Here is a 23,213-nt window from a genome sequence, read left to right as displayed (position 1 = left end):
AACAATTGCTGGAGAGGATGTGGAGAAAGGGGATCCCTCCTACATTGTTGGGAATGCAAGTTGGTACAGCCACTCTGGAAAACAGTGTGGAGGTCCCTTAAAAAGTTAAAAATTGAGCTACCCTATAATCCAGCCATTGCACTACTGGGTATTTACCCCAAAGATACAGACGTAGTGAAGAGAAGGGCCATATGCACCCCAATGTTCATAGCAGCAATGTCCACAATAGCTAAATCATGGAAGGAGCCGAGATGCCCTTCAACAGATGACTGGATTAAGAAGTTGTGGTCCATATATACAATGGAATATTACTCAGCTATCAGAAAGAACGAGTTCTCAACATTTGCTACAACATGGACGGCACTGGAGGAGATAATGCTAAGTGAAATAAGTCAAGCAGAGAAAGACAACTATCATATGATTTCTCTCATCTATGGAACATAAGAACTAGGAAGATCGGTAGGGGAAGAAAGGGATAAAGAAAGGGGGTGTAATCAGAAGGGGGAATGAAACATGAGAGACTATGGACTATGAGAAACAAACTGAGGACCTCAGAGGGGAGGGGGGTGGGGAATGGGTAGACCGGTGATGGGTAGTAAGGAGGGCACGTATTGCATGGTACACTGGGTGTTATACACAACTAATGAATCATCGAGCCTTACATTGGAAACTGGGGATGTACTGTATGGTGACTAACATAATATAATAAAAAAATCATTAAAAAAAAAAATTCTATGAGCCAAATGCAGTCAAAACTAGAGGCTCTGATGGCCAGGGTGAATAAGGCAGAAGAACATATCAGCGAATTGGAGGATGGGTTAGTGGAAGAGAAAGCTAAAATAGAATCTGGACTCAAAAAAATCCACGCTCATGAATGTAGATTATGGGAGATTACTGACTCAATGAAACGTTCCAATGTCAGAATCATCGGCATCCCCGAGGGGGTGGAGAAAAACAGAGGTCTAGAAGAGATATTTGAACAAATTGTAGCTGAAAACTTCCCTAATCTAGCAAGGGAAACAAACATTCGTTTCCAAGAGGCAGAGAGGACCCCTCCTAAGCTCAACCACGACAAACCTACGCCACGTCACGTCATAGAGCAATTCGCAAATATTAGATCCAAGGATACAGTATTGAAAGCGGCCAGGGCAAAGAAATTTCTCACGTACCAAGGCAAAGGTATCAGAATTACATCAGACCTGTCTACACAGACCTGGAATGAGAAAAAGGGTTGGGGGGGGGGCATTTTTAAAGCTCTTCCAGAGAAAAACACGCAGCCGAGGATCCTTTATCCAGCAAGGCTGTCATTCAGAATTGATGGAGAAATAAACACTTTCCAGAATTGCCAGTCATTGACCAATTTCATAACCACGAAACCAGCCCTACAGGAGATATTAAGGGGGGTTCTATAAAGGTAAAAAGGCCCCAAGAGTGATACAGAACAGAAAGTCACAACCGATAGAAACAAAGACTTTACTGGCAACATGGCATCATTAAAATCATATCTCTCAATATTCAGTCTCAATGTAAATGGCCTAAATGCTCCCATAAATGCCACAGGGTTGCAGATCAGATAAAAAGACATGACCCATCCATTTGCTATCTACACGAGACTCATTTTGAACCTAAAGATACATTCAGACTGAAAGTAAAGGGATGGAATACCATCTTTCATGCCAATGGACCTCAAAAGAAAGCTGGGGTAGCAATTCTCATATCAAACAGATTGGATTTTAAACTAAAGACTATAGTTAGAGACACAGAAGGGCACTATATTATTCTTAAAGGATGTATCCAACAAGTGGGGATGACAATTATAAATATATATGCCCCCAACAGGGAAGCAGCAAGATACACAAGCCAACTCTTAACCAGAATAAAGAGACATATAGATAAAAATATGTTAATAGTAGGGGACCTCAACACTCCACTATCAGAAATAGACAGAATACCCTGGCAAAAAATCGACAAAGAAACAAGGGCTTTGAATGCCATACTCGACGAGCTGGACCTCATAGATATATATAGAACACTACACCCCAGAACCAAAGAATACCCATTCTATTCTAATGCCCATGGAACATTCTCAAGAATAGACCATGTCCTGGGACACAAAACAGGTCTCAACCGATACCAAAAGACTGAAATTATTCCCTGCATATTCTCAGACCACAACGCTTTGAAATTGGAACTCAACCACAAGGAAAAATTTGGAAGAAACTCAAACACTTGGAGACTAAGAACCATCCCGCTCAGGAATGATTCGATAAACCAAGAAATCAAAAATCAATTTAAACAATTTATGGAGACCAACGAGAATGAAAACACAACGGTCCAAAACCTATGGGATACTGCAAAGGCAGTCCTAAGGGGGAAGTACATAGCCATCCAAGCCTCACTCAAAAGAACAGAAAAATCTGGGCCACCTGGGTGGCACAGCGGTTAAGCGTCTGCCTTCAGCTCAGGGCGTGGTCCTGGCGTTATGGGATCAAGCCCCACATCAGGCTTCTCCGCTATGAGCCTGCTTCTTCCTCTCCCACTCCCCCTGCTTGTGTTCCCTCTCTCGCTGGCTGTCTCTATCTCTGTCGAATAAATAAATAAAATCTTAAAAAAAAAAAGAATAGAAAAATCTAAATTGCAGTTTTTATATTCTCACCTCAAGAAGCTGGAACAGCAAGAGAGGGACAGACCTAATCCACGTACGAGGAAGCAGTTGACCAAGATTAGAGCAGAAATCAATGAATTAGAAACCAGGAGTACAGTAGAGCAGATCAACAGAACTAGAAGCTGGTTCTTTGAGAGAATCAATAAAATTGACAGACCACTGGCAAGACTTATCCAAAAGAATAGAGAAAGGACCCAAATTAATAAAATTATGAATGAAAAAGGAGAGGTCACAACCAACACCAATGAAATTGGAAGGATTATTAGAAACTTTTATCAACAGCTTTATGCCAATAAGTTAAGCAATCTGGAAGAGATGGAGGCCTTCCTGGAAACCTATAAACTACCAAGACTGAAACAGGAAGAAATTGATTTTTTAAACAGGCCAATTAATTATGAAGAGATTGAGTCAGTGATAAACAATCTTCCAAAAAAACGAAACTCCAGGCCCGGATGGTTTTCCTGGGGAATTCTACCAAACATTCGAAGAAGAAATAATACCTATTCTCCTAAAGCTATTTCAAAAAATAGAAACAGAAGGAAAGCTACCAAACTCATTCTATGAGGCCAATATTACCTTGATCCCCAAACCAGGCAAAGACCCCATCAAAAAGGAGAATTACAGACCGATTTCCCTAATGAACATGGACGCCAAAATCCTCAACAAGATCCTGGCTAATAGAATCCAACAGTACATTAAAAGGATTATCCATCATGACCAAGTGGGATTCATCCCTGGGATGCAAGGGTGGTTCAACATTCGCAAATCTATCAGCGTCTTAGATTTTATCCAGAATGAAAAATTCAAAAATCATATGATTCTCTCAACAGATGCAGAAAAAGCATTTGACAAAATATAGCATCCTTTCCTGATTAAAACCCTTCAGAGTGTAGGGATAGAAGGTACATTCCTCAATCTCATAAAAACCATCTATGAAAAGCCTACAGCAAATATCATTCTCAATGGGGAAAAACTGGAAGCCTTTCCCTTAAAATCAGGAACACGACAAGGCTGCCCACTCTCGCCACTATTATTCAACATAGTACTAGAAGTCCTTGCAACAGCAATCAGACAACAAAAAGGGATAAAAGGTATCCAAATCAGCAAAGAAGTAGTCAAAATGTCTCTTCGCGGATGACATGATACTCTATATGGAAAACCCAAAAGAATCCACTCCCAAACAATTAGAAGTTATAGAGCAATTCAGTAATGTGGCGGGATACAAAATCAATGCTCAGAAATCAGTTGCATTTCTATACACGAATAATGAGACTGAAGAAAGAGAAATTAGGGAATCTATCGCATTTACAATAGCACCAAAAACCATACGTTACCTTGGAATTAACTTAACCAGAGACATAAAGGATCTATATTCTAGAAATTATAAATCACTCTTGAAAGACATTGAGGAAGACACAAAAAGATGGAAAAATATTCCATGATCATGGATTGGAAGAATTAACATAGTTAAAATGTCCATGCTACCCAGAGCAATCTACACTTTCAATGCTATCCCGATCAAAATACCGAGGACATTTTTCAAAGAACTGGAACAAATAGTCCTTAAATTTGTATGGAACCAGAAAAGGCCCCGAATCGCCAAGGAACTGTTGAAAAGGAAAAACAAAGCTGGGGGCATCACAATGCCGGATTTCAAGGTGTACTACAAATCTGTGATCACAAAGACAGCATGGTACTGGCACAAAAATAGACACATAGACCAATGGAACAGAATAGAGAACCCAGAAATGGATCCTCGGCTCTTTGGGCAACTAATCTTTGATAAAGCAGGAAAAAACAGCCGGTGGAAAAAAGACAGTCTCTTCAATAACTGGTGCTGGGAAAATTGGACAGCTACATGCAAAAGAATAACTTGACCACTCTCTCACACCATACACAAAGATAAACTCCAAATGGATGAAAGACCTCGATGTGAGACAGGAATCCATCAAAATCCTAGAGGAGAACATAGGCAGCAACATCTACGACATCAGCCAAAGCAACCTTTTTCATGACACATCCCCAAAGGCAAGAGAAGCAAAAGATAAAATGAACTTGTGGGACTTCATCAAGATAAAAAGCTTCTGCACAGCCAAGGAAACAGTCAAAAAAACTAAGAGGCAGCCCATGGAATGGGAGAATATATTTGCAAATGACGCTACAGATAAAAGACTGGTATCCAAGATCTACAAAGAACTTCTCAAACGCAATACACGAGAAACAAATAAACAAATCATAAAATGGGCAGAAGATATGAACAGACACTTTTCCAATGATGACATACAAATGGCTAACAGACACATGAAAAAGTGTTCAAAATCATTAGCCATCAGGGAAATTCAAATCAAAACCACACTAAGATACCACCTTACGCCAGTTAGAATGGCAAAAATTGACAAGGCAAGAAACAACAATTGCTGGAGAGGATGGGGAGAAAGGGGATCCCTCCTACATTGTTGGTGGGAATGCAAGTTGGTACAGCCACTCTGGAAAACAGTGTGGAGGTCCCTTAAAAAGTTAAAAATTGAGCTACCCTATGACCCAACCATTGCACTACTGGGTATTTACCCCAAAGATACAGACGTAGTGAAGAAAAGGGCCATATACACCCCAATGTTCATAGCAGCATTGTCCACAATAGCTAAATCATGGAAGGAGCCGAGATGCCCTTCAACAGATGACTGGATTAAGAAGTTGTGGTCCATATATACAATGGAATATTACTCAGCTATCAAAAAGAACAATTTCTCAACATTTGCTGCAACATGGATGGCACTGGAGGAGATAATGCTAAGTGAAATAAGTCAAGCAGAGAAAGACAATTATCATATGATTTCTCTCATCTATGGAACATAAGAACTAGGAAGATCGGTAGGGGAAGAAAGGGATAAAGAAAGGGGGGGTAATCAGAAGGGGGAATGAAGCATGAGAGACTATGGACTGTGAGAAACAAACTGAGGGCTTCAGAGGGGAGGGGGGTGGGGGAATGGGATAGACTGGTGATGGGTAGTAAGGAGGGCACGTATTGCATGGTGCACTGGGTGTTATACGCAACTAACGAATCATCGAACTTTACATCGGAAACCGGGGATGTACTGTATGGTGACTAACATAATATAATAAAAAAACATAAAAAAAGAAAAGAAAAGAAACAAAATTTAAACGAATGGAAAAAAAAAAAGAATACCCACAGTTAGGTCCTAGGAAAAGGGGAATGATCATAATACCATAAATGCTTTCAGCTGTGGACACTTCCTTCCATCATGTGACCAGACTCCTGTCTGCCGCTGTCTGCCTGGACCTACACATAGACACCCCCAGTGAGGCCACCTCTCTGTTCCTCAGGGTTCACACCTTTAAGTGGAAGTGAGCACAGTATGGCCCTCAAGGCGGCGGCGGGGGGGGGGGGTTGAGGAAAACCAGAGATTGCACGTGGGGCACTGAGCTCCTTGTCTGGCACATGGAAGTGCTCAATAAATGGTGGGTGATGCTATTTCAAATCAATTAATGGAAGTTACTTTATCTGTAGTAAATGCCTTTTCCAATCATTTTCCTGTGCTCACATCCCACTTCTTCTAGGCCCAGCTCACATACTGTCTCCCATCGACAGAGTGAGGAGACATGCTCAATGCCCAATCCCAAACTGCCCCCCTTCCTGGGCTCCCCTTCACCTTCCCTTCACAGCTAAGCTTTTGGGCAAAGTAGTCTAAGCTGCCATTTATTCAGTGATCGTGATCAAGCTTTAGCACCTGCCACTCCACTGAAACTCTGTTGCTAAATTCAGTGGAAACCTTTTAGTCCTTAAGGTGCTTGCCCTTTCACTAGCTGCCGACACTGCTGACCTCTCCTGTCTCGGAAAACACTCTGTGCCCTGCTTCTTTCCCACCAATCTGGCCACTCCTTTCATTCTCCGCTGTATACCCCAGTCCTCCACTCCCTCCATACAGCCCATGAATGCCGAAGTCCCACGAGTCTCTCAGACTCTCTCGGGAGCTCCAACCGGATTTCCCACAAGCACCACACATTTAAAATGGCAAAAATGAACTCAGCGTCTCCCTCCATTACTGAATTACTGATCTTAATGAAACAGCACAACCATCCACTCTGTGACCGGAGCCCCCGATCTCAGACCAGCCGAGGTGGCTCCGTCAGACTCTCATTCCCAGGACCCTATTTTATGCCCTGTTTGATTCCTGTGTTTCTGCCTTGGTTCCTCCTGCCGAGACTACTTCAGTATCTCCAACTAGACCCTCTGCCTCCACTTTTTTTAAACAACAGCTTTACTGAGATAATAAATTCGTCTGCCATAAAATTCACCCCTTTAAAGTAAGTAATGAGTGGGTTTTAGTTAACAAAGCTGTACAACCATCACTACTGCCTAATTTTAGAATATTTATATCATCCCCAAAAGAATCCCCATACCCTGTAGCAGTTACCCTCCAATGCCGGCCCCCGGCCCCAGGCAACCACGGATGCACTTTCTGTCTCTGTGGCGCTGCCTATTCTGGCCACGTGACAGAAAGAGAGCTATCCAGTATGTAGCCTTCCGTGCCCGTCTGAACTCTTGCCCCTCCTCCACTTCATTCCATCCTTCAGTTACTGGATGAAGCTCAGTAAAATGCAGCTCACGTCATGTGACTTCCTTGGTTAAAATCCTCCAGTGGCTCCTGGTAGGTTTCAGGATAGTGTTCATCCTCTTCCGAACCTGGCTCCTGCCTCTGCCTCCAGCCAGTCGATTTAGTGCTTTCCCTTTATTCCCTTTCTCTCTCCTTTTACTCAGTTTCCCAGACATACTCTACTGTGTCACACCTCCACCTCTCTGCCCATGCAGTGTCCTCTGCTTGGAACACACTTCTCTGACTTATCTATCTGACGACCACTCACCTCTTAACACCCGACCAGCCCAGGAAGCCTGCTCAGACCCTCACTAGTGATTCAGATGTTTGGTGCCTGTGTTTCTAGGGCACCCATCTAGAACAGTCATTATTGCGCTGTGCTGCAACACTGTTTCATCTGTCTCCCCATGAGACCATTAGCTACTAACCGAGGGCACAGATCATCTTTCATGCTTCATCTGCATAAGTCAGCCCCGTGTCGGGCATGGAGGAGTCATTTAAGTGCCTGTCAAATGAGTGGCAGTATGATCTTGGAATTAGCATTAGTTTAGGGCACACCCCTCAACACCCAGAAGGCAGTCTGCAATAAAGAAGTTCAAAAGAAACACACACCCCTGAATTTCACAAGATACTGCAAAAGGCACACAAGTATGAGGATGATGCCAAAAATGAAACATTCTTCTTAGAAAAAGCAATGGGCAAAAACGTTCTGATTTGGTGGCATTCCAGGACAAAACAAATAAGGTGGTTGGTTCATCGCCAATGTCCCATGTTGAAAACCCAAAACTCATAACCGATTTTGCCCTTGAAAAACTGCTGGTAGAAGTTAGGTTCCAGAAAATATTTGTCATTTTACAGAAGAAATTAAGCAAATAAATACGTATAATGAGACATGAGGGGATAAAGGTAATTTTGCTGGGAGAAACATGACTCAAGAAAGTACCTGAAGATAAACCTTCTTCACACCAGGCACGTAATCCGCAATCCGGCCGAAGAGCAGCCGTCCAACCCCGGAAGTGATGCCAATGCACATGAGAACCACCTCTTTGTTTTTTCCGTCTTGAAATCTTTCATTCACATGTTTCATCTGTGGACCAAAAAGAAAGAAGCGGCACTAAATATGGTAGGAAAAACTGACAAGTTTTGACACAAAATGCCTTTGTGTCTCCACAATGTTATGGACTCTCACCCCCTTCCAAATCCAAATATTTATAAAATTCCTTCTGTGATAGTTTTTCATCAGAACATATGAAGACAAGGCTAACGTGATTTAGCGTGCATAAAAGAAACAAGACTCCTTATGAGAGGTCTTAGTTCAAAAAAGGGTTACCAACACACATTTTATTAGTTAACATTGAGCCATTAGCTAAAGAAGAGAACATACCTTGAACGTACCAGACACCCTTGCTCTCTCAAGGTCACCTAAGGACCCAATATCTGCTCTCCTTAAAGGCAGTTTAAGGCAGTTTCACATCTAGGAGAAGCTGAACCAAACTGGCACCCCTGAAATAAGCTGTCCTGAGGCTTCCAGGATAAAAGCATGGGGTTCCCTGCCGGCGAATCTGCCTATCTGTGCGGCATCGGAACAGATAGATACCGAGGCCGCTGCACTTAGCGGTTCAAAGTAAAGCCTCTCAGAGAGACAGCTTGGGTCCAAGTCTAGGGTCCCTCCCTTATCAGCCTGGCGACCACTTGTAAGTTTTTAACCCCTAAGTCCTCAATTTCCTTATCTACAAAATGGAGATAGCAACAGTACCTCAGGAGAGTCATTATGAGGATTAAGATAAAGTATCTGTGTCAAGAACTTAGAACAGTGCCTGACACAGTTAATAATGATCAGATATTAATTTTAGGGGGCACCTAGGTAGCTCAGTGGGCTAAGCGTCTGCTGTCGGCTCATGATCTCAGGGTCCTGGGATTGAGCCCCACATTGGGCTCCCTGCTCAGCGGGGAGCCTGCTTCTTCCCCTCCTCCTGGCTTGTGCTCTCTCGCTATCTCTATCTCTGTCTCTCTTAAATAAATAAATAAATAAATAAATAAATAAATAAATAAATAAATAAAATCTTTTAAAAACAGATATAATTTTAGCCTTTTTTGAAGGACCCTTTCCCTTAATTTACAGCGTACCTAGAATAGTGACTGTAAAACAGCCACCTGACAATGTTTTGTGGGTTTTTTTTTTAAGACTGACTTTATTTATTAGACAGAGAGAGGGAGGGAGAGAGAGCTCAAGCACAAGCAGGGGGAGTGGAGAGGGAGACTGAGCCACCCAGACACCCTGACAATGTTTTAAAAGGCAGCGTGACCAGGCAGGTGTTATCCTGGGTGACAAAACCTGCAGCCCAGTCCCCGCTAGCATAAGCTTTGCTCCATAGCCCCTAAGTGTCACCCCTATCTTAGCACTTCCATTCTCTCAATGATCATCTGTGCTCACAGTAAGGATAAAAAGCATGTCTGTACTCCTACTGTTTTCTCTGAAATCACAGAGATGTTTTAACAAATCCAAACAATTGCTTGAAACAATCAGACTTACTGTTCCCTACACCAAACTTTGGCCTGAATTCCAGAAGCCTGCAAAGCAAATTACCCAGCAAGTTCAACGGCCCAATGTTCCCAGGTGGTCCTAGTAGCCTTCAGGGATGAATGACATCCCCTTGAGAGACTTCCATTTTGCATTTTTAGGCCCACTTGCATATGCCAACACCATCATATCTGCCTTCTCCTTTTCGAAACTGGTAACTCTCCTCCCCAACTTCTGTATTTTCACACTGGCCCAAACAATCCTTCTAAATAGGACTTTAATCTCATCAATCCCTCATTCATCAGTTGCCCACTGCCTGCATTTATATTCTTTTCTTTAAAGCCCTTCATAACCTTTCACTAGTCTTCTCTTTGTGCCTTTGTTACCTACTCATCCTCGACTCAAAAGCAGAAAATGCAAATGTCTACAGGACTCAGGCAAGTTAATATTAAGGAGTGAAACCGACTTTTTGGAGAGAGGGAGCACATACTTAAGTTGATTATTACCATATAGGACCACTACGTTGCCAAGTCTATCTCCCAGTCCCCTTTTACTTTAAAGGAAAGTCAGAAATTTTTTTGTGCGGAAATGTTGGCACCTACCTTAAATTTAGAACCCAGCGTGATCCAACCCCATGCAAGCCAAACAAAACATGTGCAAACTGCATTAGGCCGGCTTTGATCTTAGCCCTAATCCCACCTGGCCCAGCAGGAGAGGTTTATTCAGTGTCGCTTAAACACGTCTCCTACTTTCTTACCTCTCCATATTTCTGCTACCTCTTCTATCTTCTTTGACTTTCTGAATCCCACCCATTCTTTCAGACTCTGCTCAAATCCCACCTTTTCTATAAAGCTGTCCTTGATTAGCTCTGTCTTACATCCCCTTCTTGTTACTGCCTGACGTTTTCACTGGCACCTTAAGTACTGAATGTTCCTACCCAGCCTTTCTAGCTTCTAAGGCTACACATTCTCTTGTGTCAACTCTTAACATGCCAGACTAGACCTATCCACCTGCCTGTTCCAAAGACACATCAAAGTCAGCATGCCCCATGCTGAACTCCCCTCCCGCTCACTACCTGCCCTCCCTCCATTTCAGGTAACACTACTACTGTTGGCCCGACTACCCAAGGGAGAAACTGGATAACCATCCTAGATTACTCCCTCTCCATCCCCCCGAGATCCAGGAAATTCCCCCAAATTCTGAAGATTTTACCTCCTACCCTTCTCAGACACGCTCCCTTCGGTCTTTGTTCCCCGTAATTTAGTTTAGGTTCCTAGCATTCCTTACTCAGACAACAACAGCCTTCTAGCATGCTTCTTGCTTGAGCCCCCACTCCTGAATCTCTGTTCTCTGAGACCACCAGATTAAATTCAAAATTAAAAACACTTCTCTGCCTAAGATCCGTTGATGGCTCCCATAGCCTGAAGGGTAAAGCTCCGACTCCCAACTCCCGGTTTGACAGATAAAAGCCTTCCTCCTCTGCTACTGCAGCCGCACCGCCAGCGGCCTCCTTACTCACCGTGCTGACACTGTGCTGTCCAGTGTGGTAGCTACTAGCCATGTGGGGACTACTGAGCACTGAAAATGTAGCTAGTTCAAACTGAGATGTGCTAAGTATAAAACACACAGCAAATTTAGAAGACTTACTGAAAAGAAAGCATGCAAAATATCTCAATAATTTAAAAACTGATTCAAGTTAAAATATTTTGCCTGTATTAAATAAAATACACTGTGAAACTAATTTCATATAATTTTTTTAAACACGGAAACTAGAAAATTATAAATTACATACGTGGCTTGCATTTACTTCTATTGAATGGTGCTGGTCTAAGAAATCCACTTGTGGCTGTACAGATAAGACGGCTGTTGATAAAGGTAACACAAACTGGCTTATTCCTCTAGGCCCTTATCATTCCCCCTTAAGTGAAATTAGACAAAGTGGAAAGATGGATTCCAGCTCAATTCTGAGGAAAATGAATAACCTGACTGAAGGCAGGTAGGATATAATTATGTGTATTCATCAACTTTATTTTGGAATTTGATCCAGACTTAATGTATTAATCTACATCAGTAAGTACCCAAAGGATCTATTACAACTTTTTAAAAGACATTCTTTAGTATTCAAAAAAACTAAATTCACTAGTTATTCTTTTGATAAAACTAAGAACACCTGCCTGCCAAACTATTACTCTATATTAGTGGTTTATTTTTTCCCCTTTCTCTACTTTATAATCCTTAAAAGGAATATTAAGGTGAAATATTTTGAGTCTTTTGAAAGTGGATAGGTTTGGTAAATTCAAATTATGCTTAAGTGGAAACTTAGCTCTTCAACAATAAGGGGTGTTATTTCATTGAAATTTGTTGCTGTTGTGACTGTTAAAATAAAACGAGAACTTCAGCTTCTAACACCTCCTCTCCACCAGCAGCCAAAATCTGCAAGCTAAAAAAGTTTCTTTGGTAAGTAAGGGAATCTGAGGGGTTGGAGGACAGAATCTAGGAATGCTGGATCTCTGGGCCCTAGAGATCCTTCCTCACTGAGGTACCAGTACCTAGAAGCTCTGGTGTTTTCTACTTGCAGCCTGGGCCTCCCATGACTACTGCACACTATTTTATGAATCTCTGCCTATGTCTCATACTCTGGAGACTGGCACGCACTTTAGTTTAGCAGAAAGCATAATATTAGGCAAAATTGATATGCCTAATGAAGAGTTATAGGGATAAGAATATGAAAATGTTGGACAGATGTTTCCACATTTAATCTAACTTTTTATTTTAAGTTTGGGGGGGGGGTGTGAGCAGAGGGAGCAGCAGAGGGGGAGAGAGAGAATCCCAAGCAGGCTCCATGCTCAGTGCAGAGCCTGGCGTGGAGCTCGATCCCGTGACCCTGAGATCTTGACCTAAGCTGAAATCAAGAGTCAGGCTTAACTGACTGAGCCACCCAGGCACCCCCTAATCTCCCTTTTTTTAAATGAGCATTTTTAAAAAGGATTTATTCTAGAGAGAGAGAGAGAGAGAGAGTCTCTTAAGCACTCTTAAAGGTAATTATCAGGCTACTACTACTCTCTTAAGAGTCTCTTAAAAACTCCCCACTGAGTGCAAAGCCCAAGGCGCGGCTTGATCCCAGGACTATGAAATCATGAGCTGGACACTCAACCGACTGAGCCACCCAGACACCCCATCGAACATTTTAAACCAACACAGAGCTTAAAACAGAGGCCACTAGTACATAAGGAATAACATCATTCTGTAGAGCAGTTGTTTCAAGTAGACTTTATCTGAATGTGTAAGTGCTTCCAAGCAGGAGTTAGCCTTTTATTTCTGTTCTAAAACATGTGTTTACTCCAGGGCTGCACACCTCTCAGAGCTTACCAAAACCTTGCTGACAGTTTGAATGCTGCCTGCACCTGAAACATTTTTCATCATTCGAGCAACAACTTTTGTTAACCACAGAAGCCATTTTTGGATTGTGTGAAACCCGATTCATTGTTTTGTTATCCAAAGTAACCAAGAACTCATATCCCTAAATATCTGCTCATTCTACATCATGGGTGAAAGAAAGAAAAAAAAGACAAAGTGGTTCACAGTTTGCCCTTCCTCCTAACCATCCCCACTTCAAGTAAACAGTGATTCAACCTATATCTACGGATGACATGTTTCTGACCAGCCAATTGAAGGGAGAGGTTCCTCTCCCCTCACTAGAGCCCAGAGGCAGATTTCTTTTTGAGAGGTTGGGGCAGGAGCCTAAGAAAGTCATCTTGCTGGGTTGGCTTCTCTCCCCTCTCCATCTCTCCCCTGCAGAGGAGCCACAGTGCCAGAATAGGGAGACATCAGACATAGTGTTCTTCCATGGAGAATCCAGGCTGAATCCTCTGGCTTTTAGTCAACCATGAAGGAAATTAAATGGGTGGCCATAGTATAAAACCAGCTCTGATAAAGCTGATGTAAGCACAGTAGACACTCAAGCTTCTCCTTGACAAATAGTTGCACAACAGAAGAACACCCAATAAGAGGGAACCCTAAACCACTTTATTTGCAGAAACCCTCCAAGCCCAGTGGTGGTGCATACCAGCAAAGCAAGGAGGTCATTGGTCAAAGGCCTGATAATTACCTACAGTTATTTTCTAAAAGTGTGTGATTTGGCCAATGCCATGATGGTCTTTAGCCTCAACCGCCCTTTGCCTCCAACTTTTTAAGGGGATGGGTGGTTTTTGCTTAATGTCTTTTATGACTTATTACATAAAGAAGATGATCAAATTTTTGTATATAGAGGTTAAACCATATATCTTTGGGGAATAATAAAAGAAGAGGAGGAACTATGGAACACTTCAAGATAACTAGCTCTGATGCTGGATGTGCAGTAACGACGTGCGGTAACAGCCGCTGACTCCTGTTCTGAGTGCTAAAAAAAAAAAAAAAAGACAGCAAAGTCAGGAGGCTGGGAAAGCAAGACAGAAACCGCTCCAACAGAGCACAGCCGGCTATGGCGCTAACAGAGCTGCAACTACCTTTGCAGAGCTGAGCGGGGGAAAATCAACAGTGTTTGTCACCCACGGTGTTGCCCTTACTGTGCCCTTTGAGAGAGAGACAGATTCCAGTAATGCAGCCCTCATCTGTCCTTGCCTGTGAGGGTTCTGATTCCCTGACCTTCTGCCCTTCCTCCACGTCCGCATCATCAAACTGGACACATGCACTCATTTTGTGCCTAGGAGAAAAAAATCTTGTGGCCAGCTCAGGGGACCTATACCTTTTACGTTACATGCTACATCCAAAATTGGGGTGGTAAGCGCTGCACAATATTCTCAGTGGTTCTGTAATAATGATTTCTGCAGCTCCCTACTTTCCAACAAGGATACAGAGTTCAGAGCACGTCTACTCCCTTGATCTTCACGCTAGACATCAGCGGCTTCAGCCTGTTGCCTCTCACTCGCATGCGGCTTCGTTTCTAACACACCCATTCAACACTGGAAAAGCTATTCCATCACTCTAAGAGACGTTCTGCTCAAAAACACTTCTTTAAAGATAAACTCAAAGAAAAGAGGCTGGCCCCTTTAAAAATTAGAAAGGGAGTAGAAAGCCTGCTAGTTAATGGATAATCTTAGAATTTGTTGCAAATCAAAACTTTACACTACCCTTTGACTTCAAAGTAAGATGAATAGAAATCTGAGTAGGAATGAGGGTCTGCTCTGTTTTTCTTTTTTCTTTTTTCTTTTTCCTATCTTTTTTAAGCAACTATGTTTTCTCTCTGTTTTTCCTAAGAAAAGAAAAGGAAGTAGATTAAAACAAGTGGGGCACTCACTTACAAAGTTTGTTCACGCTGCCTGGCACACCAGCACGCCCACTGAGGTGATCAAAGGTGGAAGAACACTACACTCGCCGATTTGGAAACATAAAGTCAAGTCCTTTACATCACACAATACTGAAATAGTTATGGCTATTACAAGATATTCCTTGATTAGCTCAGCCTCAAAAGTCGTTACATTTGATCAGCTGTGCTTTGAGAATAAAACAGCGCTAAGACTTGCTTGAAGAGAAAACATAAAATTCTTTGCCTACCAACATTTTTAAGAACTACCATCTTCAGGCAGCGCAGTGTCTACTGACTGACAAGATGTTTCTGTCGTGACTAAACCTGAGGAGCAGGTACCAACTGCCTCCTCGGCAGCTGAGCAGGTAGGGAGCGGACCTTTGGCCTCACGGGGCTTTCGGAGGCACGGGGAGCTGGCTCTGCACTTGTTTCCTGAAACGGCCAGTCTTTCCATTTCGCCACGATGGGCTCCCGTGATGTCGGTAATCACACGTGGCACTGTTCAGACACGTAAAGGCCAGGACAGAGAAAACAGAGGGAAGAGTTTCCAGAGTCAAGGTTACCTAGCAGCCACCAAGAAGCAGAAACAGAAGAGTTTAGAAGGAAAAAAGATGGCTGATGGCTCAAAAAACCCTGATCTAATTTTGAAAACATTTCTAACTCTAAAATTTCTTTAAAACATTGATTTTTCCTTTTTTTACAAAATAATTTCCCTGAGATTAAAAGAAAAAAAAGGGCAAAAAACATAAATAGTCCATCCCTGACATAGCATTAATTAAATCAGATCTAGATTTGGCAAAATGTTCTAGAGGTATTATCAGTCAAAACCAATTTGGATTTAGATGCCAGTTCAAATAATCCTGAATTTTAGAAGATGGACTTCAACCTAAAGGAGAAAATAAATCACTGGGGTTTTGGAGTAATTTGAAGTTTAGTAACCCTGACAATTTCTATGCCAGATATCTCACAAATTATCAAAAACTGTTCTAGTCCTTCCTGAGCAATGAAAGATATTTAACCTGTTGGCTTATTTAAATTTATTCATTCCACCTACATCCAAATTTGATTCAAAACAGTCTTCTTCTTGGAGTCTCATTCTTGGCACAGATTCGGCACTCTCTCAGACCCTTGGCTCCTAGCTAATTTGGATGAACACAACCACTGTGAATTAAGACAGTGTCTGTCTGGGGGTGGGTGGGTGGCTCACTTGGTTCAGCATCCAACTCTTGATTTCGGCTCAGATCATGATCTCAGGGTTGTGAGGTCAAGCCCTGTGGGGGGGGTCAGGCTCCATGCTAGGTGTGGAGCCTGCTTGGGATTCTCTCCCTCTCCCTCTGCCCACCCTTCCTCTTGTTTTTAAAAACAAAAACAAGAAAAGAGTGTCTGTCTGTGATGGAGTTAGACCATCTCCCCTCCGGTAAGATGGCTCCAGAGGGCTCAGCCACAGTCCACAGCCTGCCTGCATGACCAACTCATACTTCAAAGAGCACTCTGAAAATATACCCCGGCCACAGCAGCTCTGCATCCATGGGTTCCCGTTTGTGATGAATGCTCTTTTGAGGTATCATGTGTTTCCACGTTTGCATTTGTTTAGAAAAGGGGATGTGCCTCCTCTCCTCCAGGCTTTGTAAGGCATAGTGATGAGTCTTCGCTATCAATTCTAAGAATCATCTCATTGCTAACCCACTCCCCAGTATCACATCAAATTAAAAAAAAATTTTTTCTGAATGATGATGAAAAATTGTTAGGATTGGGCCTGGATCAGTTTTCCTTCCACTAATGTCATTTCCAATACTTCTGAGATTGTCTACACCCAGTTTATTTATTTGTTCGCTTTACCCTTCCTTAAGAAAAAGCCTATTTCAGAGTTCTGGGGTGGATGGTGGTGGGAGGGGGGCTTGATTAACATTATTTTAAACGTGTTCAGTTCCATTTTGTGGTTTTAAAGTGTTCAGGAAGAAAAAGACCACACCACTAGAGGACAGATAGGAAAATGGAAGGCCTGAGTGGTCTGGATTAAGAATACTGGCATGGCAGAGAGAAAACTTATGTGACTGAGAGTTGGGAGGCCTAGGCATAGTGAGGGGGCGGGGATCTTTAGAGCTGAATTATGAACTCTACTCCTTACTGATTTTAAGATCTTGGACATCAGTTTTTTGATCTGAAACCAATACTGCATGTTGGTATACAATTTGGTCAGTACCATCCCCTCAGAGTGTTTTGGAAGTTTGTGGAAAGCATTTTTATCTTTCTGATAAGGTTGTACTCAAGTATTACCTTTTTAAAAATTTTTAAATAAAATTTATATCACCTAGTATTTACCATTTTAACCATTTTTTTAAAGATTTTATTTATTTATTCGACAGAGATAGAGACAGCCAGCGAGAGAGGGAACACAAGCAGGGGGAGTGGGAGAGGAAGAAGCAGGCTCACAGCGGAAGAGCCTGATGTGGGGCTTGACCCCAGAACGCCAGGATCACGCCCTGAGCCGAAGGCAGACGCTTAACCGCTGTGCCACCCAGGCGCCCCTATTTTAACCATTTTTTAAGTGTACGTGGCATTAAATACACTCACCTTGTGTAGCTGTTACCACCATCCATCCCCAGAACATTTTCATTTTCCCAGACTGAAACACTGTATCCATGAGACACTCACTCCCCATTTCCCCAAACCCCTGGCAACCACCATTCTACCTTGTTTCTATGAATAGGACTACTCTGGATACCTAATCTAAGTGGAATCAGACAGTATTTGACTTTCTATGGCTTATTTCACTTAGCATAATGTCTTGGAGTTTCATCCATGTTATAGCACATATCCCAAGCATGAATACTAGAGGCCGCTTTTCAGCAACAGGCTTGAGCAATGGAAACTTGAGCAAGGCAAAAACACCCACAGCGACCACAGACCCAAACGGGCTCATCAAGTGACTCACCTTGAAATAGCCATAGGCTATTCAATTACAATTACCAATTACAACCAGGCACAGTTCCTAAGATTACCAAAAAAGGGAAAATTCCCTAAGTTCCACACTCCCTCACTCTGCTCTGTAACTGTGGCCCCTCACCACCACCTCGTCATAGACAGTCCCTCCTTTGCTGTCCTGCTGCTGCTCCCTTGCAGTGTATTCAATAAACGTCTATCTCCTTTGTTCTGCCTTGGGTGAATTCTTTCATACCTGTGCCACCAGCCCCCACCTAGTTGGGATGCCCCAAATTGGGTGGCCAGAATGGGGACCCTCTGTCAGCCCTGGACTCTCTCCAGATTCTCCAGGAATTTCTCGGGACTTTCCCTCAATGGACTGACTCTAGTACCTCTGGCCAAAGTTACCCTTGGTGAGGATCTGAAGCTCCATGGGGAACCCACCAGACCACCCTTGCCTGAAAGGATTAGGGATCCATCCCTCCCTCTCTTTTCTTTTCAGCCCTTCAGCAGCCAACCCTAATACTCCTTAGACAACTGAAGGTCTCTGAGCAAGATGGCTCCCTGATGTGGTCTGAAGGTCTGAGGGCAAACAGGTTGGACTGCCCATGCCTGTGAGGGTGAAGGACCCCTTTCCATTCCTCTCCCACTCCATTTACAGTTCATCTAGGGTGAATGTACACACCTTAGAGACTCAGTTGGGACCCTTTCTTGATACTGGCTGACTCTCAGCTACCTTGCTTTTCCTTTGTTCTGGCAGATCCAGCAACCATCTTGATCTACAGGCTAAACACACTTCCACACATCTGAGGGGTGAGTCCTCTTCCTTCTTTTTCCAACCTGGTTTGGCAACCACGTGTCCAGCTTTCCCTGTTGCAGGGGACACCCCAGCAGGGATTGCTATTGCCATTTGCCATGACCCTCTCCTTGGTGGGATGCCCCAGTAGGGTCAGTTGCCCTGATAAGGTCCCATCTTTCTCAGGTCAGTGGGGTACCCGACCAAAACTGCAGCCAGAAGTTAGACTTTCATTCCCTTTCATGGGACCCCTCTTGGGAAACCAGCGGCCAGTCTTTCCCATTCTGGGACGAACCCCCTATATTCCTTTGGACTCACTCTTGGGTTGTATTCTTAAAAACTGGAACACATTTGACCCCCAAAGCCTGAGGAAAAACATTTCACCTTTTTATGTAATGCTTCCTGGCCTCAGTACAAACTCCCAGATCAAGAGCTATGACCCCTCCACAGAACCCTTTCTTATAATACTATTTTCCAGCTTGGCCTCTTTTGCCGGAACTCCTCCAAATGGCCAGAGCTCTCGGCATTGTCCCCAAAATCCTGACCTCCACAAAAACTATAAAATGTGTCTTGCTCGGTTTCATGGCCCATCTGACCCTGTGTATAGCTTTCAAAGTCTGTGGTAACCTGAAACTTTAAAGTTTTGCTTGGATGATAAATTGAAATAATTGAACAATGAAGTCATTTCCAAATAAGGTAAAATATTAAAGTATTGATTACTAAATATAAGTTTTTGCTTTTGGCTTCTCATTGCAGATAAATGAAAGATACTTGGGTCTGTTGGAAAACATGCTTTGTGCCTTACTGAAAGAATGTTTTTTAAAATTATGAAATCTTTCATAAATTTCAGATCTAAAGAATTCTATTTCACAACTGGTTACTATTTAGTTTTCACTGGAGACTAAGGTTTCTAAGTTAAGATTCTATTACATAATTAGGACTGATGGAAATAAGGAAAGCAACTCTGTATGTAGAAAATTAGGAGATATATGAGGAAGATATAAGGAATGCAAATACATTTTTGTTGAAGGAAAAAACAATTTTGTCCTAAAATGAGTCTGGTAGGTTGGAGAGAAGAGAAAAGGCTTGGGACAAAATCTGAATGCAAAAGTTGTAGAAGGTTTATGAAGGGAAAGCTTTAGAAAGAATTCTGGGCGGGGGAGGGGGGCACCTGGGTGGCTCAGTCGTTAAGCGTCTGCCTTCGGCTCAGGGCGTGATCCCGGCGTTATGGGATCGAGCCCCACATCAGGCTCCTCCGCTGGAAGCCTGCTTCTTCCTCTCCCACTCCCCCTGCTTGTGTTCCCTCTCTCACTGGCTGTCTCTATCTCTGTCAAATAAATAAATAAATACATCTTTTAAAAAAAAAAAAGAAAAGAAAGAATCCTGGGCACCTGGGTGGCTGAGTTGGTTAAGCATCCAGCTCTTGATTTTCACTCAGGTCATGGTCTCAGGGTCATGAGATGGAGCCCTGCATCAGGCTCCTTGCTCAGTGGGGAGTCTGCTTGAGATTCTCTCTCTCTCCCCCTCTGCCCCTCTCCATTCCACCCCTGCCCCTGCACACATGTGCACACTCTAAAATATTTTTTAAAAAAGAATTTTAGGGCCACCTGGGTGGCTCAGTCGGTTAAGCATTTGCCTTCAGCTCAGGTCATGATCCCAGGGTCCTGGGATCGAGCCCCACATCAGGCTCCCTGCTCAGTGCCTACCTATTTGCCTCTGAAATCTCTTAATGCCACCTTGGTTAAATAAGTTTTAAGTTTTGTAATGATCTGTCATCCTATTTAGGCATGTGCTTTATAACTTTGAGGGTTTTTTTATTTTATTTTATTTTTTTTAAAGATTTTATTTATACATTTGACAGAGATAGAGACAGTCAGCGAGAGAGGGAACACAAGCAGGGGGAGTGGGAGAGGGAGAAGCAGGCTCCCAGCAGAGGAGCCTGACGTGGGGCTCGATCCCAGGACTCCAGGATCACGCCCTGAGCCGAAGGCAGACGCCCAGCAACTGAGCCACCCAGGCACCCCTGAGGGTCTTTTTAGACAAAATTCCCAAGATTCAAATTCTAAATGAAATCTTTTTGACTAACTGAGCTTGTTTATTTGGTATGTTAACTTAATTCAGAAGCTGGTATGTTAATTTAACCCAGAATTTAGAAATTATATGAAATTCCTAAAGTTTTAATGTTTTGGTATAGGGTCACCACTTGACATTGTAATTATCAAAATGCTAGGTGTCACAGAAATAACTGGATTTCCTTGTCTGCTGCATTATAATGACCTCTTATGTCAGATTTTTAACCATATCCATTTCTGAGGGTTTTTTTTGTCAAAGTTGTTCCGATGCTCTTGCAAAATGAGTTTTGTCTTCAAGGAGATTCATAAAAAGGACTTTTGAGGAATACAGGTTTTTGAGATCTTTAAAATCATAAAACTAAAATGGGTAAGAATTTCCAGAACTAACTAAAAAAACCTGCATTCCAACTGAACAAGAATTAGTAAAATGGGACTAAGTGAACTGAGGAAGATCATTATAGTTTTTATGACTCTTGTTTAAAACATGGTTTAAAACATTGTTTAAAAAGCTGGTTCTCTAATGTTTACTCTTCCAGATTAAGGAAATGTTCTCTTAAAAGATCTATGACTTCGATTAAGCATCTGCCTTCGGCTCAGGTCATGATCCCAGGGTCCTGGGATCAAGCTCTCTGAGTCGGGCTCCCTGCTCTGCAGGGAGTCTGCTTCTTCTCTGCCTGCCACTCCCCAACTTGTGCACTCTCTCTCTCTGTCAAATAAATAAATAAAATCTTTAAAAAATAAATCTATGACTTGCAGAGATTTGATAAAGTATTCCTTTGTGAACAAATGGAAACATTTAACTTTTCTCCCTACCTGAACCCTCTGAAATTCAAAAACTCTCAGTATTCTTCCTCTCACGGCAATTATAGTTATTTGCGTAAGTTCAATAAGAATCTGTTCTCCTTATAACAGGACACCATCAGAAACATTGGTTATTTTACCAAGGCTTTGACTGGAATGTCACATTTGAGAGAGACATGCACAGTCTCCAATATGACCGAACAGCTCTAAGGAATAAGGCTCTTTACGGAGCCATGAAGCCCTTTGGAAATGTTGGCCTGCTACCTTGCTTACAGAGTTCTCAGCAGCCTTACCAGGTGAGTCAAGAATGTCACTTCCTGCCAGATAAAATAACCTCAGGATATTTTGGGAACTCAAGAAGAGGAATTTGCCCAAATCTACAGGTATTGCAAGCATGTCTGACAGCACATATTTGGCTTGGCTTCTGGCCTAGAAAGGCTACTAAAAGTTCAATCTAGAGATTCCTTATAAAAAGTTCCAGCAAAACTCGATTTAAAGAATCTATATGATCAATCACTATTCTTACTGAGTTTATGTAAATAATTAGGCCAAGTTTTGTTTGGGGGTTTTTTGTATGTATGTATCTTTTTATTTTTATTTAAATTCAATTAACTAACATATAATGTATTACTAATTTCAGAGGTAGAGGTGATTCATCGGGCTTATAATTATTATTTTTTTATTTTTAAGATTTTATTTTAGAAAGAAAAAGCGAGAGATAGAGAGAGTGCACGAGCAGGGGGATGGGCAGAGGGAGAAGCAGACTCCGCTGACCAAGGAGCCTGACACAGGGCTCAATCCTAGGACCCTGGGATCATGACCTGAGCTGAAGGTGGACGCTTAACGACTGAGCCACCCAGGTGCCCCTCAAGTCTTATATGTTACCCAGTACTCATTACATCACATGCCCTCCTTAATGTCCACCACCCAGTTACCCCATCTCCCCACCCACCAACCCTCAGTTTGTTTCCTATGATTAAGTCTCTTATGGTTTGTCTGTCTCCCTTTCTGATTTCATCCTATTTTTTCCCTCTTCCCCTATGATCCTGTTTTGTTTTTTAAATTCCATATATGAGTGAGATCATATGGTAATTGTCTTTCTCTGATTGACTTATTTCGCTTAGCATAATACCCTCTAGTTCCCTCCATATCGTTGCAAATGGTAAGATTTGATTTTTTTCATGTCTGTGTAATATTCCTCTCTGTGTGTGTGTGTGTGTGTGTGTGTCTATACACACACACACCACATCTTCTTCATCCATTCATAAGTCGATGGAGGACTTCTGGGCTCTTTCCATATTTTAGCTATTGTGGATATTGCTGCTATAAACATTGGGGTGCAGGTGCCCCTTTGGATCACTACATTTGTATCTTTGGGGTAAATCCCTAGAAGTGCAATTGCTGGGTCATAGGGTAGCTCTATTTTCAACTTTTGAGGAACCTCCATATGGTTTTCCAGAGTGGCTGTACCAGCTTGTATTCCCACCAGTGTAGGAGAGTTCCCCTTTCTCCATA

General features: G+C 42.5%; 1 protein-coding gene across 2 annotated transcripts in view; it reads right to left on the bottom strand.

Moving 5' to 3' along the window:
* SLC16A10 (solute carrier family 16 member 10) overlaps positions 1-23,213 on the bottom strand; it is a 122,990-nt gene that overhangs the window by 14,697 nt on the left and 85,080 nt on the right. For both annotated transcript variants that reach the window (XM_045798484.2, XM_045798485.2), the window contains exon 4: positions 8,225-8,368. In XM_045798484.2, coding sequence (XP_045654440.1) covers positions 8,225-8,368 — 144 coding nt within the window. The remainder of the gene's footprint in view (positions 1-8,224; positions 8,369-23,213) is intronic.

The sequence above is a fragment of the Ursus americanus genome, chromosome 11 (assembly GCF_024610735.1).
Source record: "Ursus americanus isolate L20-20 chromosome 11, mUrsAme1.1.p, whole genome shotgun sequence".
Lineage (NCBI taxonomy): Eukaryota > Metazoa > Chordata > Mammalia > Carnivora > Ursidae > Ursus > Ursus americanus.
The sequence above is the reverse complement of the archived record's forward strand: the minus strand, read 5'-3'. Positions and strand labels throughout refer to the sequence as shown.